The sequence below is a fragment of the Cyphomyrmex costatus genome, unplaced genomic scaffold (genome assembly GCF_001594065.2).
Source record: "Cyphomyrmex costatus isolate MS0001 unplaced genomic scaffold, Ccosl1.0 scaffold182, whole genome shotgun sequence".
NCBI classification, from domain to species: Eukaryota; Metazoa; Arthropoda; class Insecta; order Hymenoptera; family Formicidae; genus Cyphomyrmex; species Cyphomyrmex costatus.
The window spans coordinates 966,431-985,654 of record NW_017275847.1 but is presented as its reverse complement, the minus strand read 5'-3'; the positions used below and the strand labels follow the sequence as shown (position 1 = coordinate 985,654).

Genomic DNA, 19,224 nt, shown 5'->3' with positions numbered 1-19,224 from the left:
GCGTAAATTACGTGTTAATTAGAACAATTACACTTTAATTACGTTATATTTTAATCGTCATAATCTTAAATATTAGCAATTAATGTATTTTCGGTAATTTTTAATAAGCATTATATCCTGTTCTAAATATATAATATGTATTTAGATACATACACATATATTTACATATATGTGTTTATATTATATGCACAATATACCCTATCACTAAAAAGTTTCATTTATACGTTTAGCACTAACAATTTTATTTTTTATTTATAAAATATAAAATTATGATGTAATATCATCTTTTATTTGCAATCATGGGTTCAATTGAGTCGTAAATTTCGTCGAAAAATAATTATAAATATAGAAATTATAATTAAATTTCTCATGTATCTAAACAAATACCACGTATAACGATTGAAAAAAATATCAATTTTGAATGTTACGCTATACACCAATAAATATTTGGAAATTATGATGATTGCCAATAAGACAATAGGAACAATATATATAATTAAAAGAAAATTAAGCTTGAAAGGTAAAAAGTCTGAGAAAAAAAATAAGTTTTTAAAATTTTGCTTTAAAATATATAATAATAAAATAAAAGAAGTAATTCATGCAAACAGTATTCAATATTTTATTTTTTATATTACGGAAATTTCCATAAATGGAGAATGTATTACTGTAACTTTTAAGAAATAGGCTGTAATATTGGAAATTTTACATACTATTTGTATACACATATTTTATATTTTGTATATGTATGTATATAATATAGTTATATTAATATAATTAACGTATCATAGACTAATTACTCGTAAAATAATTATATGATAAGACAGTGGTCAATATTTGTAGTCGGCTTTTATTCTTAAATCGTCTAAAGTAGTGCTTTAATATGTCAACACAGCTTTGTCACTAGCTCTTATAAGATATACTTATAACAATTTTAAATATTATATAAAAGATAAATTAAGAATATTATTAATTCTATTATGCGTTATTTTAAATTTCTGTAAACTATATGTACTAAATTATATTGTTAATTAATTTAATAGTTATTCGTAATAAATACATGTTTTAACTTAATTACCATTTTTTATAATATATATCTGTTTTTACTTCGCGTTTTTAATGTAATATTTTTCCAGTATATTTAATATTAGTTATACAATATATACGACATCATTATTTATAATTTTACTTATACAGCTATTATGCAATAAATATTGCATAGAGAATGTTGTAAGAAAAAAATTTTCTTTGTTAATTGATTGAGAAATAATCGAAGGGGAGTTTATTGTGTATAGGTATAAGATGTAGTTGCAATGAAACTAGGATACAGTAATAGTGTTACATTAGAACCGCATCGTAACTAAATCGACGTCTATAAGTAGTATAATATATATACATACATATATCGTATAAAGTAATTGTTGTCTATGGATCAATCGAATGAGATCCATATATATGTCTGGAGTAATATAATTATACTACGTATTTTGTGTATTGCATGCATTTTATCTGTAGAATGTATATTTAACTGTATTATATATATATATATGTGTGTGTGTATACCTGCTTTATATATTTCGTAACTGTAGTGTATCAACAAAACATTTCATTAACCAAAAAAGTATAACGTTATTGCATATATGTATATATTTTTGTAAAAACATTTCACATTGAAATGTATGTATTATTAAGTTAATATCTTGATAATAATTAATGTGCTAAAATATGAAAGGTGACAATATATATGAAAGGTAGAATAGTATTCATCCTCTTAACGAAGATTAAGAATCCAATTTTTTTATCAAATCAAATTTTAATTAAAATGCAAATTAACAAAATATTATGATTAGATGTATTATATGTATTTTTTTAACAACATGAAAGATTATATGAAAAATTATAGATTTTTCTATATTGTATTTGAAAGTGATATAAGTTTAGTTTGGCGATAATTTAAAATCTGAATTAAAAATTATTTATTTATAATTGTAAGCAAGTTGTAGATGTTGTTTAAAAAAACTAATAAGAGAAAATTTTTATTTCAACTAAAAATTGTCTTATTAAACATAAATTGCAAATGACTTATTTGTAATAGTAAAGAAAAACATAATTGATAAATCGCGATTTGTGAAAATACGTGAAAATAAAAGAAAATGATGTCATCGGTATTCGGTTGAAACGGGCTCTACCATACGTTTGAAAAATGTTCTGATTTTAATTCGATGCGGGAAGAGCTCCTCCGATATATGTATACGCATTTGTCTCGTATGGTGCGCGTCGATAAAGTAGAAATTCGCGCATTTTCCGCGCAAAGTGGCGTGAAGTGCGCCGCTATTGGCCGCTATCGAGTTACCCTCGCTATTTCTCTTATGATCACACGACGTCATCGTATAGCGCACTTCTCCCAACTTCTACTGTTCACCACCTACCAACCTACCCTACCCTACCACCAGTACCACCACCTACATCCTGGGATGGATCGTACCGCAGGCTACTAACGTAGTGCTGCAGACAGAGATGAAGAGAGAGAGAGAGAGATGGGGGGGGGGGGGGGGGGGGGGGGGGGGGCTGGTTGGTTGGTCCGACAGGCGGCGGGCGGCGCATGAACTGCGTTGGTAGCTTGGTAAGCTCAGTTCAGTACGTTCGGTGCTGTCGCGGAGTGAGGTTAGGTGATATCGTGATTTTATGTGACTCGCGCTATCGATATGGTCGCTCCTCGCGAAGCGTCGTCTGCGTTGTGCGTCTCGTATCGCGTCGATTGTTTGGATCTCGACGGCGTTGGAAATTCAAACGCGAATTTTCCAAGGTTTGCGGCGTGAAATTTGTCGTGAATCGCGCAGTGCGTGTCCTTTGAAATTCGGTTCGTCGTGTTTCTCTGCCGAGACGCTCACTGTACGGCGACGATCGATGCGTGTATCTTCGTCTAAGTATAAATCAATCGCAGCGTGCACTTTTGAAAAGTCACTCGACAAGTTGCTCGTGATTTCTAAAAATTAGTGATCATTCTGCAATCCAAAAGGAATCGGCTGTCATTTTTAAAAGTTGATTGTGCCAACATAATCTATACGTCATTGTGGGAAACAAGTGGAGTTTGCTAAACTGAAAACTTGAATCGAGAAACCGCTATTACAGATTACAGCTTTTATCAATACATTATTTGTATAAGGTGTAATTCGATCGCATATACAGTAGATACAGAAAATTGGAACTGCCACTTGGAATTACCAATCGCGGTAATAACTATATAAAGAGAAAGGAAGAGAAGGAGTGTGTCTACACAATTCTAACAAGTCAAAAACTCAACAGTGCTCCATATTGCAAAACTGGGACGTTGAAAAAATTTCAACAAATCAGTAGCAGCTATCCTACCTTTGAACTCAATCTGATATCATTTAGAGATCTCTGGAGTATTCCAAGCTGATAGTCAGCGAATTACTCCAAAAATCCAAGGATCAAAAATTCGCTATATGGGCATTTGAGAATTAAACAAATTTCTTTAATCTCTTGAAATTCACACCAATTTATTCGAAAATCCATTCGTTCGGTAGAGCATTTAATCAAAAGTCGGAGCATTTGTTTGAGATGATTCATCATCAATATGTTCTCGTAGAAGGAGTTTGCTCTCGCAAGCGAAAGTGAACGGAGAGAAGACTACAGGCGCACCATCGAGAGTGAAACGTGTTTGATCTGCGAGAGTAGGTATCCATTTGTGGACGAGACAACGAATCGACTGGTCCATATTCAGTACCCTACAGACGGCTACTTCCTCCCGTTTTAACATTGGCGGACAGGTGACACTTGCTTATCTCGAGTTTTCGATGCATAGATTGAACTGTTCGTAGATCAGGCGATCACACGTCGATCTCTCGTTTCTCTCGGAAAGACAGATAGGGTGATCGCGCGGGATAGGACTGATCGCTGAAGAAACGATAAAACATGTCGAGGCTGCTGAAAGGAGAGCCGACAGGCGGTTGTGTGATTGGCTCGTGCGCAGATCGAGGATCGTATTAGCCCAACTGGCAGTGACGCATGTCGTAAGCCACGTGAGAGAGTAACGGAGGAACGACACGCTGGACATTACGCAGGATCGGCACTTACGGGGAGAGAGAGAGTACCAGCGAGGAAAATAAAGAGACAGATAAACAGTTAATAGATAGAGAAAGAAAGGATAGCTGCGGTAAAAGCTATTCTGTGAGAGAAAGAGAGAGAAAGACGAGCTTCTTATTGCCCACCGGAAGTCATATGCCCATACACGCGCGTAAAACGGTAAATAATTATTTATATATGTACACAATAATATTATTTTGTCTTACCTATTGTCTAGTTCTCTATAGAATCTTATGGTACGGATTTTAAATGCTTTTAAATGCAAAAATGTTTCATAATTTTGAAGATTTTTTTTCCAACTTTTCTTTTGCTATAAGACTTTCATATACGAAGTAATGAAATAACGAAATAATAAATATCTTGATGTAAAGAAAGTTATATTGTAACACTAAAATAAATTAAAAAAAATTTATTTTACTAGTGTATAAAATATCATATCTGTATTATATAAAAGTAGGGTTATTAATCGATTCTATTATGTTGCTCAACACTTTAATAAAAAATCACGAGAAGTTTGTCAAAATAGATATATATATTGTAATATGAACACTAGCTGTTTACTATTGGAAAAACATGGAATTTTCAGCATTTTCGTGGAATTTTATCGGAAAATTTTTAAAATTTTACTTTTATGTTTAAATTCTATTTGTTTCTGAAAACATTGTTTCTTTTATCATTTTTCTTGATAATGCAAAACGTTGACAATCAGCAATAAGTAAGATTCTATGTAAATCTCATGTGTTTTTAAATTAAATAAAAACCAGAATAATAATAGAAGACGATACTCACAATCAGTAGAATAAGATAGTTCACTGATACTATACTTTATAATAAGCTTTCACTAATTTATTTCCTCTCTCCTCTACACTATCCTATAAATTTCGTAGCTCCACAATTGCAGAAAATGATATAGTTTCGTGGAAACTTTACCTCTTCTATCAATTTTTAATATATAGTTTATTTTCGTTACTTGCACTCTAATTTATTTTAAAGTTATATCAGAAGATTTTCTAATCTTATCTGTCATTTTGTACAAAGATACTTTTTTACAATTACAAAAAAATATCCTGGAATTTTCAGGAAATTCTTTTACAACATGTATGAAACATAAATGATTGAACTTTTGATATTCTTATCTAAATATTTTTCTTTGTAGAATAGGTGTGTATTAATCAATTTATTCATGTAAAAGAAATTAATGATTCCATTTAAAAAATTTCGAGATAATCTTGATCTGATAATGTTTTTTCTACATGAAATTTTATAGATATAACATTTTTTCCTCCTGCAACATTAATTAAACAATGAAAAATTTCTTCTATGTTTTTAAGTTAAAATATTAGAAATTCGTATCTAACAAAGAAACATCTCGAAATGTTAAATTTTAATTAAACTTTGTATAAATGTAGGTTATACATATATAGAATAGGTTAATAAATAGGTGAATTTAGAAAATATTTTAATTATGACTAATAAACGATTTTAAGGGATGAAATCACTTTTTGTATGTATTTAGTAGTTTTCAGCTCTTTCTATTACATTTGAAAAACTATTCAAGATGTCAAAAAATGTTTTATATGAAAGTTTTAATAATAAAATTATTTTCATTTATATATATTGAAAAACATTTTTACAAAATATTATTAAGCAGATAAATAGAGATGATTTACTATAAAGCTTTTACATAATACATTTTCTTATATTAATTGATAAGTTTGTAGAATGTAACAAGAAAGAAAACACTGAAAACTGCTTTATACATTAAGTTAAGTTTCTCTTTTAAAAACCTTTGACCACAAAAAAAATATTGCTTTATGTAAAACATTTTGCATGTAATATTGATTATTTATGTATGTTTATATTCCGGGTTTGACATAACAATTAAAAAATAAATTAAATAAAACAAGTAAGTTTAAAAAAAAAAAAGCGTTAGGTTCAAAAACAATATCTTATACTGAAGAGCGGCTAATTAAGAGGTAATTTGCCTGATATGGAAAAGAATAGCTTTGATAACGTGTGATATACGAAATTGGGTAAAAATGAATTAGCGGTGAGAGTGGGGGTCAATTCAGTGAAATCATTCGTGAAACATGACTGGATTTCATGTACGAGTTACATGGATGACATGTATCGCAAAGGCGAGAAGAACAAAAGAACGCAGGGTAGAAAAGTGTGTGGATTATTCACGTAGCTATAAATAAACCACCGGGTAGACGGAGATTGTACTGAATGGCATAATTGAATTAGAGTGGAGACGAGTACCACGTAAAACCGGTCGGCATTCGCTGTTAGTAGTAACGATGGTACTGAATGCTTGCTGAAAAGAACAATACGTGGTGTAGTGAAAAACACGCTGCAAAAATTTAGAAAAAAATCACGTATTAAAACATAAATGTATTATGTTTTCAAAATCTAATACATGATAAAATTTATCGTTATCATATTTTTTTATTATTTAGTTGCAACTTAAAAAAAATAAGTATTTAATCTTTCCGCGAAAAATATGATTTTGTTACTAGAAAAGTGTGTATTTCATAACACAGAAAATTTAGAATTTTTTAAAAATATTTTTACAGAAATATTATTTTGTTAAATTTGTCACAAATCTATGTAACTTTTAGCATTGATCTGTATATACAATCAGAATGTCTTTTTGTAAGAGCTCTTTCTCTTCTGTAAATTATTCACATAAACGATGATAAGAAAAGTATACATATATATGGAAAAAATCGTTTAATGTTTAAATGATATACTTTTTTGTAATTTTTTTATTACTATTTTTTAAATTATTATTGTTGAACTATTGCGTATAGCTAAAATATATATGGTTTAAAAATGGTACACGATAAAAGAGTAAAATTTACATAAACATTGAGTCTGAAAATACTTTCTTTTTGCATCGTAGCGCACTGTTGAGACTACATTAACTGCTATATGAAAATCGAATATGACACGCGGGCTATAATAATACAGAAATGCTTGTTTAAATATTTTTGTAGAATTTCTAAATGTTTTCTAAATTGTGTTTAAAATGTTATATACGTAATCGGTTATACTTGTTCCCCGTATAGTTATGCATTCTTTAGATAGAAACTTTTCTTTCAGTTAAAGTATTTTATACTTTTTTATTTAGACGCGCAAAATCTTGTTGAATTATCTTACTGTTAATTTTTTATTCATTGAAAGCGTAAGCGTAAGCAAATTATATAATAAGAAGTGATATGATTAAAATAGAATACAAACTATGTTTAAAATTTTTATGTTTTTCAAATTGAGTGTCTAATTCACGCTACTGATGAGAGTATTTATTAATATTACCTTTTTATATTACGAAATATCCGCTTATATCATAAGACTGCTGAGACACAGTGATAAAAATTTGCGTGAATATTAAAAAAAATTCAGATGTATTTTCTATGAAGAATAACCTTTATCTTGGTAAAATGTAGGTACATCATACTGCAGCATGTATATGGCACTGTCAAGCCCTTTGAAAAAACCAATAACCTCAGCGTGCGTCGGATACTAGTAGTTTATGGCCACTGACTGAGTGCGCGTGTGCGAGAATAAGAGGAAGAGAAGAACAGAGAAAAAGAACGTTAGATTGGGGATGTGAAACACTGAAAATGCGAATAAAAAGAGATAGGAGAAAAAAAGAAGATGTGTTTGAATGGAAATATTGCTTAACATTTGTGTTTATTTTTAGTGTGTGTACTTATTGTAACGACTCCCATGCAGAGAGGATCGAAATCATATACATAGAATAATAGATTAACAACTACCTGTAGACAGATAAGATAAGCTTTTCTTTGCTTTTGTTTTGTTGAATGTATAGAAATATTTCATTGACAAAAATTAATGAAATTAATGAATTTTATTTATTATCTGGAGGATATACCTAATTATCTATGGTATATCATATACATAATAATAAATTATTAAGAGAAAGGGGACAAATATGAAACCTTATAAATATCTCTTTTATTAATAATAATAATTCAGCACATCTTATTTAATATTGTACCAATTAAATGAATTAAATTAAAATTACAAGAATAATTGTAATAATATTATGAATAAGTTAATTCGTAATATAAAAGTTAAAAAATGTTCAAAGCTCTATACTAAACACTAATTGAATTGGATTGTTACTTAATAATATTAAAAATGGGAATTTCTATGCAAATAAGGATTAAAGAGAGACGAACTAGAAATAACGGAATTCGTTTTTAATTGTATAATTTTAAACAACTTCTACTTTATATCTCGAATAATTTGAGCAACTGAAAGACCTCACACTTTTGCTCTTCATTTTTGCATTGTTGTTTATTTCTGCGATATAATGCATGCACGTGCGTAATGCATTTTCCAATTACTCGACATCGAATCGAAGTTTTCCAAACCTTCTATCCTACTCCTTCTCTTTACGCTCTTTCCACACGCATGGGCACACAGTTGGTCGCATTCGTATTCCTGCACGTATATCGACTGAAACGACCGAGCGATGTCTGTTTCCGCATTTTAATACTTTGTGTGGATCAATTTTGTTAAAATGGCGCCTGCGCTGCCTAGTGCTCCCTGAGCAACTCCCTTTTTACACTTTTTATTCGCACTGTTAAAAGCCTGTTTACGTGTTATATTGCCAAATATTTTGTCAACGGCTTTTAGGAAGGATAACATTAGTGCAACTTAATTATTTTGTAAAACGTGTCAAGAATTTATTGGACGTTCAGAATTCTACATAATAAAAATTTAATATTTTTAGATTCTTTATAAAAGCAAAATTAAAATCTTTGAATATACAATTGAAAATATAATATTGCTATTAAATACTTTTAAATTATAATTCAAGATATGTATACATATACTTATATATATATATATATACTATTTATCGATAGATCAATATTATTAAATATCTTGAAAAATATACTATTGATAAAAAAGAATTGTAATTGTTTTTTTTTGTTATAATAATAAATTTATATAAATGCAGCATAACATTTTTTGTAAAAAAGAAAATTTTAATAGAATTTGTTTCTACTTGTTTACATTGCTGTTTGTTTTATTTTTTAAAATTTTTTTAATTTGTTTTTTAAAGAATATAAAATATCGGTATAAGAATATAAAATATCAATTAAAATATCAAATAGTTCAATTTTATTAATTGCAGTAGATATCTGTTACATACAAAAATTAAAAAAAACTATAATTTTTAGTAATTATTAAATATCAATACTTTCTTTATATTTATGATAGAATAAATTCTAAAGTATATTTTGAAAGCATATTAAATTGAAGAAAAGAAATTGAAGAAACATTGTAATATTAACGTCAACAGAGTAGCTAATTTGCATGCACGCACGTACGCACACATACACACATATAGGAAAGCGTTTGATTATTTTTTTAACTTTAAATTTATTTTATGAGCGATTGCATTCGAAACTAAGAAATTTTTGTAACATATATCGATTTTAGATATTTTAAATTATATAATATATATCTTTATATGTATATTATACTTATATTATAAATACATTATTTCCATTAAGTTTTAAAGTGTACGGAAGTATTATTTTTTTTCTGTAATATTTTAGTTCGTAAAATATCTTTAGCTTCGTGATACTGAAACCATGCGTAGTGATACACGATGCCTTTCAAAGTTTGTGTCAATGGTAACAAGAGAGGCTGTAATTCAATATTGTTATCGAAAATATAAGGAGCATTCAAAGCTTCCATTCAAGAATTTCGATAGAAAGGAATTTCCGGTATAGTTGATGTTTCATTTTTTTCTTTGTAAGTAAATAAAAAATAGCAAAAGCTTAAGAAATAAAGAGATTCTAGGAAGAAGAAATTGCGCCTTATAAGAACATAAACGATTGCGAAACTAAACGTTCTAAAAATATAAGAATGTCTGAATGGATTTATTTTATAGTTAAAGAGTTATAGTTTTTTAATTACGATAAGTAAGAACTTTTAGGTGTATTGTTTGCGTCATACAAGTAATTATTTTAACTGGTATATTATAAATTTATAATCTCAAAGGTGCCAGATGTTAATTGAAACATGATATAGAAGCATATATTTATACATAAAGACAGCCCGTGCATTTTCCCCTCGATTTTCACATAAGCGATGTGATGGCAGAACTGACGCAGGGCTAATTCTCAGAGACAAACACTTTAATTATAACCTTACCACATGTCTACGTGTCGACGTATTATCGTATTAAACGCGGTCATTGTCGTTTTCTTGCTATTCCATTACTTTTGCGTAAACTTATACATATTCAGATAACTGTAGAGACTTTTTAGAAGAATTTATTTCCTAAAAATATTTGTAAAAGTATTATAATTCTTTATAAAAATATCACAGAGTGCCCAATAATATAAATGATAAATTAATTTTTATTAGATTTGGAAACTGTTGAAATAATTAGCAATTAATTATTTCTTTGCGCATATACACAAGATAATAACGTTTTAATTTCTAAAAGATGATGTTATATTTTTTTTATTAAACGATAAACAATACTACATATTTTGTGATCCTCAAAATTTGATAGAATACAGAACTATCTTGATTTTATTTGTTTTGTACGCAACTATCTGAGTTTTCTTGTTTTGCGAATGTGTGTGATATTTCTCACAAAAACATTCTTTTCGAACAGGATTCATTAAAGCTTTCAGAATTAATGAAAAATAAAGTGTAGATTGCGAATTAATTGAAATCTATTATTATATTTGTGTGGTGCGTGTGCGTGTGCGCGCGCGCGCGCGTAAATATATATAATATATAGTATACAGAGACACACATACAAGCAATACACATATACAATACATATATTTCGTAAGCGCATGCAATTTTCTTCTAATTATTTGCTTTCCGTTGCGCCCATATACCATTTTACGCGGGCAGTGGTAACGCTATTGTTGTGGCGCGATACTGGATTGATGGAAATAATGGTGTAGGAGGAAAACAAAGAGAGCTCGACCACGTCACTGTCGACCGCTATCAATTATTTTCAAATTACGAATTTCGCCAGCATATAGTACAATTGATTTATTCACGTCGTCGAGTACCGGCGCCATTTATTCGCGATGCACTATAACGTCCATTTTATATGTTGCCATTTTTCTCGAGCTTTTCATTGAAAGTTGAATGAGAGATAAGATAAAGTTATTAAGATTTTTTAAATCTTTTTAATAAAACTGTTTCTCTTAATTGTTAGCTTTATATGAATAGCAGATATGTATTTGCACAAAGTTATTTCCAATTTTATTTTTACTTCTATCGCTTATATTGTTATATTTAACGAAAGAAAGATTTTCTATATGTTTATTTATAAGGAAATGTTTTTCTTATTTTTTAATCTCTCTCTCTCTCTCTCTCTCTCTCTCTCTCGCTTAATAAACAATCATAACATTTTACTTGCATATCAAATATTTAAAATTGATAAATGTGATAGAGAAAAAAGGAAAAAATTGTACGTTTGTAATTGTTGGTCTGTTGCAGCGTACAGCTTGCGAAGAAATCGAAATGGTAGAGTTGTGTGGTAGCGGCCAAACTTCTTCGGCCATGGGAGTGATGGGCATCGGTTCAGTGGTGACCGCGGCGACATCGTCATCCTCTTCGTCGACTACCACGACTACAGGTGCCTCATCTTCAGCGTCAGGACGTGCCGGCATTCTCGAAACTCAAGTGCGCGGTCAGTGGTATCGCGTATTCGTTTCTTTGGAAGACGATTATCTCAGTATTTCGCTCGATGAGAGTTGTGAAACCGGTAACAACGCTTTGAACAACGGCAATATCAACAATAACAATGTGGACAGTTTGAACGATCCGGATGTGCCCGATTCGGTAGCCAATCAGAAGCGCATTGTTCGTGTGGTTAAAAGTGACAACAATGGCTTAGGAATTTCGATAAAGGGCGGCAAGGAGAACAAAATGCCGATCCTCATCTCGAAGATCTTTAAAGGCATGGCAGCGGACGCTACTGAGCAACTTTACGTCGGCGATGCCATTTTGGCGGTAAACGGTGAAGATCTACGAGAAGCCACACACGATGAGGCGGTAAAGGCGTTGAAGCGAGCCGGCAAGATCGTTGAACTAGAAGGTAGGCTGTTATCTGCTCTGTTTTCGACATATCTATATTTTTATAAAAGTAGAATACGTAATCTGCCTATTTGCCGTCGAAATTCTTAGAAAGTGTCATGATCACTTCAGAATATGGCATCATTACTTACATTACACGGACAACATGCAGTTTGCGTCATATTATAGCGGCAACTACATTATCCGGGAAACATGCGATATACCAATTTCACTCGTGACGCATTGTTCCTCGGTAACTTTGCGCACAAGTTTCATGGATCCGTTCCTCGGAAGATAGATATACTGAGCGACACAAAACGTTCTTGACATATGCAGCATTAAATTCCACGTCTTTATTCGCACTCTATTTGTGCCGTTTGTCATCCGTCGAGTACTTAGGAAAGGGTTAGTGAAAAACAACTAAAGAAAGAATGCATTTGTAGTACAAGCGCTACCTAGGGCTTTTAGTTAGATTGGTGCGTCGGGTCTATGCAGCCGTCTAAAAGAAGAAAGTCACTTTTTTTTATACATGGCATATTACTATCCTGCAATGTTCTTTACAAGTAGAGAAATCTGAAGATACATCGAGAGATAGATAGATAGAGAGAGGGAGGAGGGGAGGGAGAGAATTGTGCCATTAAAAAAATATATATATATTTTAAAAGTATAATATGTTATGAGATCGGAGAACTACATATATAATATATATATGAGCGCGCACACACACACGTTTTTTATTTAAAAAACAAATCAATATTTATGAAAAATGCTCAATAAATCTTAAAATATTATCCTTTAATTATATAAAAAATTGAGACCAAAAATCTTACATTTTAATGTATTTTTTACTATTTGAATTTTTGTGACTCCAGATGCCCCGATCTCTCATATATATATTATATTTTTCAAAGATTTTTTAGTAAGAAAACATTTTTTATTTTAATTAGCTGTTACAGTGAAATAAAATTCAGTCAGAAACGGTAGTTGTATTGTAATTCGAAAGCTTATGAAAATGCACTTAACATTTAACATTTTTGCCCTAATACGATATCCTTTCGGACCTTTCAATATGGAAGGCTACCGTATTTTGGTATGTGATTGTATGCGTACTGCTGTATCGTTATTTTCTTACGTCTCAAAAGCTAGAAAATGCCGCGACAGTTGTTACTGAGTTATTCCAATTCGAAACTCTCTTTTCTTCTGCTTGCTCCGCGTATTCTACCTACAGAAGGGCGTGACAAAAGAAATTCCGTCTTGACGAATGGAGATTGCCGATGGCGCATACGTCCCGATCGAAAGAACCACTTACAAGATGCAGCAAATAATGAAGCGCTTTCAATTCGGTTGAATCTTGAGTCTTTTCTATGAAGAGGCACTTTTCGCTTCAATTTTATACGGAATATCTAACGAGGAATACTTTGGTTATTTCACTTTTATTGGTACTTTTGTTGGTATAATTACTATTTGTATTCATAAAGCTCATTAAAAATTTTATTTGCTAAAAATTCAATATTATATAATATATTAATCAACAAGCAAAATGTTTAATTCCCTGCGAATTCATAAGAACTTTGAACAATTTATATAGGTTATTGAAAGATTGTACGTACAAACTTTTGAATTGTAAGATCGCTGCACCGGTTGTTCAACAATAATCACCAGTTAAATGACAGTATAAGGAGAAAATATTAAGATAACAAAACTTCAAAATATTAAATTGTATACATTTGCGAAATTGACACCTCATTTTTCAAAAAATGAAATTTTCGACACAATTTCGAATGCATCCCGAAGAGTTCTAGAGTTCCTGCCCAAAATAAAAAATATTTCCTGCGAATTAACACAAAAAATTGCATATTAAAAATTTGAGGTGCCAACTTGACAAAACGCAGAAAGAAAAATCGCGATATCTTCTAAATCATTAGAGTCATAGCGGTTCGAGCATTAAGAACTTTCGTTAGAACACGTGTTATCCAAAACAGAACTGCCGTAACGTTCAAAAAATTTTTTAGAATTAATATTTTTCAGATTTAATTTATACATCAATTTGATTAAAATAAAAAAGTATTTTTTACTTGAAAATGTAATTATATTATTTAGTAAGAAGAGAAAATACACTTTATTTTAATATAATACACAAATAACAATGAATATAATGTGGTCTCATTTGGTTGAGTATGTGTTCATCTATATGGAGTTATGACAATCAAAAAGGAAATTATAGATCATGTGGTTACGAGAAATTCACAGTTAGGCGCGAAAATTGTGATGACGCTTTTACGATACGATCCTCGCAAGGCACAATGCTCAACTTTGCGTGACTTTTCTGCAATAGTTATCTATTCATTGCTCGATAATCTTCGTGTTAGATCTAGGGGAAATTCTGTCTGTGAAATATCGCATGTCCTTGATTAGGGTTCATCGTGAGCGAATCGCACAAGCGCGCGCGTACATGTTATATTTGTGTAATAGTCGTGCGCATATGAGGGAATTACACGCGGCATGAGAGATAAAATAACGTATCTATTATTTATACATAAATTACTGTAACATACTTTTTTTCTAACGCGCATTTTAATGTACTAACAAATGACGTGCATAACGTATCATGATCAGAAATGTATGCGAGAATCGTTAGCGAGGTAACCTTTCTCAAGATATATAAAAATATAATTATAAACATAAAAATGGTTTTATTAAACATATACAATTTTTAATAAAATATTTTTATAAAATGTTTTTTTTACTATAAAAGTCTTGTAAAAATGTAAAAAGTTACATAATTTTTTCAAGGAACAATTCAAGTCAATTCGAATTTAATTCAATTTATCCTAATCTAATTATCTAATAAATGTTGGTTATAAACAGTTTATTAAATAAAATACAATAAGCTTTAAGAGATAAATCTGTAATGTTTAAAAAAATTAAGGATATAAAAATTATTAATAATCTAATATATGAAAATATATTACATATAATAATATAAATGTATATTTTACGAACTACTAATATAGTTTTCTAATAAAAAAGTGATAGCTATAGCATTTATTCTATTTGTTTTATGATTCTCTCGAAATCTATTCACGTTATGACTTTCTGCTATAAGCTATATCTACGTGCCACATTTCATATTATGGTGCATGGCGAAAAGACATATCAGCTACTAAAATCAGATGTCTTTTTTTACTTTTTATATGACATTCCAGAATTGTATATTCACATCTTCACTTTTATTTAATATAAACTGTTTGATACAGGATGTGTATGCGTATGCATATATAGTATAATAAAAGAAAAATTATAGGTTTGCACGTTTATAACGGATGCTATTTACTTGCTTGCGAAAATAAAATTTCATTAATTTATTGTTAAAAAAATTTTTTTTCTTTATTATATAATTGATATAATTTGATAATTTTCATAACAATCAAAATACTCTGATGTGAAAAATATTGATGTTTAAGAAATATGTATTCCTATATGATAAAAATTTTAGACAGTAGACACAATGTATTACCATGGCTTCTCTATTTCTATATGATATGTACAGATAGAGAAAGATGATCATTATTATATAATCTCTCTTTTATTTTAAATATTATATGCGTATGGTGCGGTAAGTAAAATTGGATACATCGAAAAATTTCAAAAGTAAATTGCATTATCTTGATTTATTCTTTCTAACTCGCCATGAGATCGACTGAAGACTGTAGGATCGTTTAGCGAGGAGAAGATATACGCGGACTATATATCATCATACACAGTATAATACATATTTCTTAAATATCAATATTTTCCATATTTGAGTATTGATTGTTATGAAAATTATAAGTATTTGAGACTCCCAATTAATATTGGAATAAGTATATATGTATAGTTATTGTATATATTGTACATATAAAAAATGAATAACAGTAATTTGTAAAAGCTAGCTAAAGATTCTAATAGATACATAGTTATCAATATTGATTAACAAACTTCATCTAATTACTTGTTATTAAGAACTAATTAGCAATGAGTGCACATTAGAGAATGCTTGTTTTAGAGTCTATGTCAATAATTAGCGAAGACCTCTTCGTCATTAATTGCACAGCAAACAAATGGTAATCTCGCGTAACAATGGGTTGGAATCGATTGTAGTTGTCGAAAAAGTGATTATGGACTGATTATGTAATCAATGTAATGCGTAATGACAGTATACATATACGCAATTGTTTACAACTATGATAAAGAGCTTATAGGAAGTCTGTATGTGTATGTGAATTATCATTTATAGCGGGTAAAGCTCAATATATCAAATCAATTTCTACATGAATTATATTGAAAGAATTTATAAGATTTCAAGTTTTATAATTTTTATATCACAGAATTTTTATAATAGTAATGACAATTTATGTCAATGTAAAAGCAAATAAGGCTAATTTGAGGGAAAATATTGATAGTTTTTTAAAAAATAATACCTAAAAGCATCTTATTTTTTTGACTCCTTGATAAGACTCCTTTCTTAAAAAATGATTAAATTAGATAATAAAATTATACTGATTGCGAGTTTTATATTGGGCACAAAGATTAGTAAAACTGCATCAAGAAGAGACTTACTACATAGGTAAATGAATAAATTTATGTAGATGAACATTATGTCAAAGATTTTGAAATGTATAGATGTATTTTTGAGCAGATATTTGTAACTGCAGGCTATGCTTACAAATTTTAACGCGTTGAATTTGAAAGATGTCAGTCGCGTTTGTACGATCCGTATAGTCCGTATCTTATCGCTATTCGCTACCGATTTACCGCATTGAAGTAAAGCTCGCGCGAAGCAGCCGCGACGCAACGCGACGCGACGCGACGCGACGACTTCCGTCCAAGTCGGGTCAAAGGCATCCTTTGGAGCATCCTTTCCCGGCATCTCGCGACTGTCGACGAGAAAATTACAGGCGAGATACACTCACGCGACGGAAACCGTAGCGAGAGGAAGGAAGGAAGGAAGGAAGAGACGAAAAGGGAACGAGGCGCGCGCGATGCCGTCGTTCCTCATGCGGATACGCCGTAAATCATGACGAAGTACCGTAAAGGACGAAATGAAAGGCATGCGAGACACTGTGGAGCGATATATAAGACTCGTGAGGACGAGAGCGCGCAGCTCGTGCCTTATATCCGAGTCAGTATAGCGTGTCAGTATAGTGAGTGTTGTACTCGAGCCGCTCTAAAGGTAAAGTGTAAGTTGGGTTCGAAAAATTCTGTCTTTTGACATATCTTCACATTTTTGTGACTTTTATATGACTTACACTTTGCATTTTAACTTAATTTTTCTCACCATTACGTATTTAATTTGAAACGCATTTTTACCTGACATTTTATTTATAATAAAAATAAATCAGTATTATATTTGAGAGTTGTCTATTGTATACAGATTTAAAAACGTTCATGTAAATAATGACAATCTGCAGTAGGTATAAAGTATTTTTAATAGTAGAATGATTGCAAAACAGTTACACTGAAATAACTGTACTAAATTTTAAGAAATATTGCATTCGTTTGAATAGTACTAACTTGATACTATATATATATATAAATGTAACATATATATTAATTTGGTAGAAGAACCATTTATTCATTTCTAATTATAATTTTTTTATTGAATAAATATTTATTTGCTAAATTAAAGTTTAGTTAGTATTACAATATTACTGAAGAAAATATCATTAGGTGATGACTTAGGATTAAATGTAAAACTTTTTTGCATAATCAAGCGAGCAACGTGACGAGACAGTGATCAGTCTACGGGCGAAGCATGAACCATTCCTATCGTGCGTAATTACTGTTAGAGACGGTTGCAATTGTAATACATAACGGTCGATGTTCAACCGGAAGATATCGCGTTTTTGTAATTACCACTGAGGAATCGCATGTTCACTATTAAATGCAAAGTGACTTAGCGAGTGATGTCGGTGAATGTATATGTATGGTGATTGTTGCATTGAGAATTAATTTATGTGTAAGGGAACATTGAAGCAATTTAAAATGATTTTGCAATAATGGAAATGAGAAGTATCTTTTTTTCTTTCAAAACAAGGAATATTTTTTATGATATAAATTTCCTACATAAAGCTACTAATTTATGAATTAGCAGCTTTATGTAAAATATTTAATGATAAATGAATAATGGTAGCGATACACACAATGAATGAGTAATGTCAGGGACACTCGTGTATTTTTTTAATAGGAAATTAAATTTTTATTGACTGATCGAAAGTTTCAGTTTTGTAAATTTGAAAATTTCTGCGAATAAAATCTTTGGTTCGTTTTGCTTTATCATATCGTATGGTTTCAATATACTGAATTGTTTATTAATCTGTATGTATATGTATATAATATATATGTATATACAGAGAGAGAGAGAGAGAGAGAAAAAGAGAGAGATAGAGAGATTTATAGAATTAAAAATATTTCAATGATGTATTCAGGAAAGGACTATTTTACAATCGCAGCCTTTCAAATAGAGGATTTAAAACTTGGTTACACAATTATAACTTATAGTTAAACAATCATCCGTTTACAAGTTTTGTGCGAAATTGTGTTAGTATTCCATTCACACAATTTTTTACTATCAATGAATTTATATAAAAATTATTTGGAATATAGCAAATGTATATTTATATTGTATTAACTCTATTGCGACATTGATTATAAACTTACAACTATCGGTGTTTTCTCAACATGTTAAATTTTATGTTGCTCTCAGCTATCTAATTAGATGCAAAGAATTTCAAATTATATGTAATAACATATAACTTTTTGGTTTCGTGCAGTGACGCTTGGCTCAAGCGTCATCTACTAACGTAGCGCGAGTCTGAGCACGAATCCACGTCACGATACATGATATATCATCGGAGATCCTCTATCTTCGCGATATAATGCAGTGGACTGCCTCACTTGCAGCCCCTTGCAGCCCTTTACAATCCCTTTCGGTCACGCTCTTCCGCGAATAATATTATCGTAAAATTTTCAAACTTATTCGAC

At 30.4% G+C, this 19,224-nt stretch overlaps 1 protein-coding gene across 1 annotated transcript; it reads left to right on the top strand.

The window, feature by feature from the left end:
- The first annotated feature begins 3,825 nt into the window (after positions 1–3,825).
- Positions 3,826–13,687, top strand: LOC108772253 (beta-1-syntrophin). Its single transcript, XM_018537749.1, has 3 exons — positions 3,826–4,263; positions 11,623–12,223; positions 13,572–13,687. Exons 1-3 carry the CDS (start codon positions 4,240–4,242, stop codon positions 13,685–13,687), a joined length of 741 nt encoding a protein of 246 aa, XP_018393251.1. The 5' UTR covers positions 3,826–4,239.
- Positions 13,688–19,224: the final 5,537 nt, after the last annotated feature.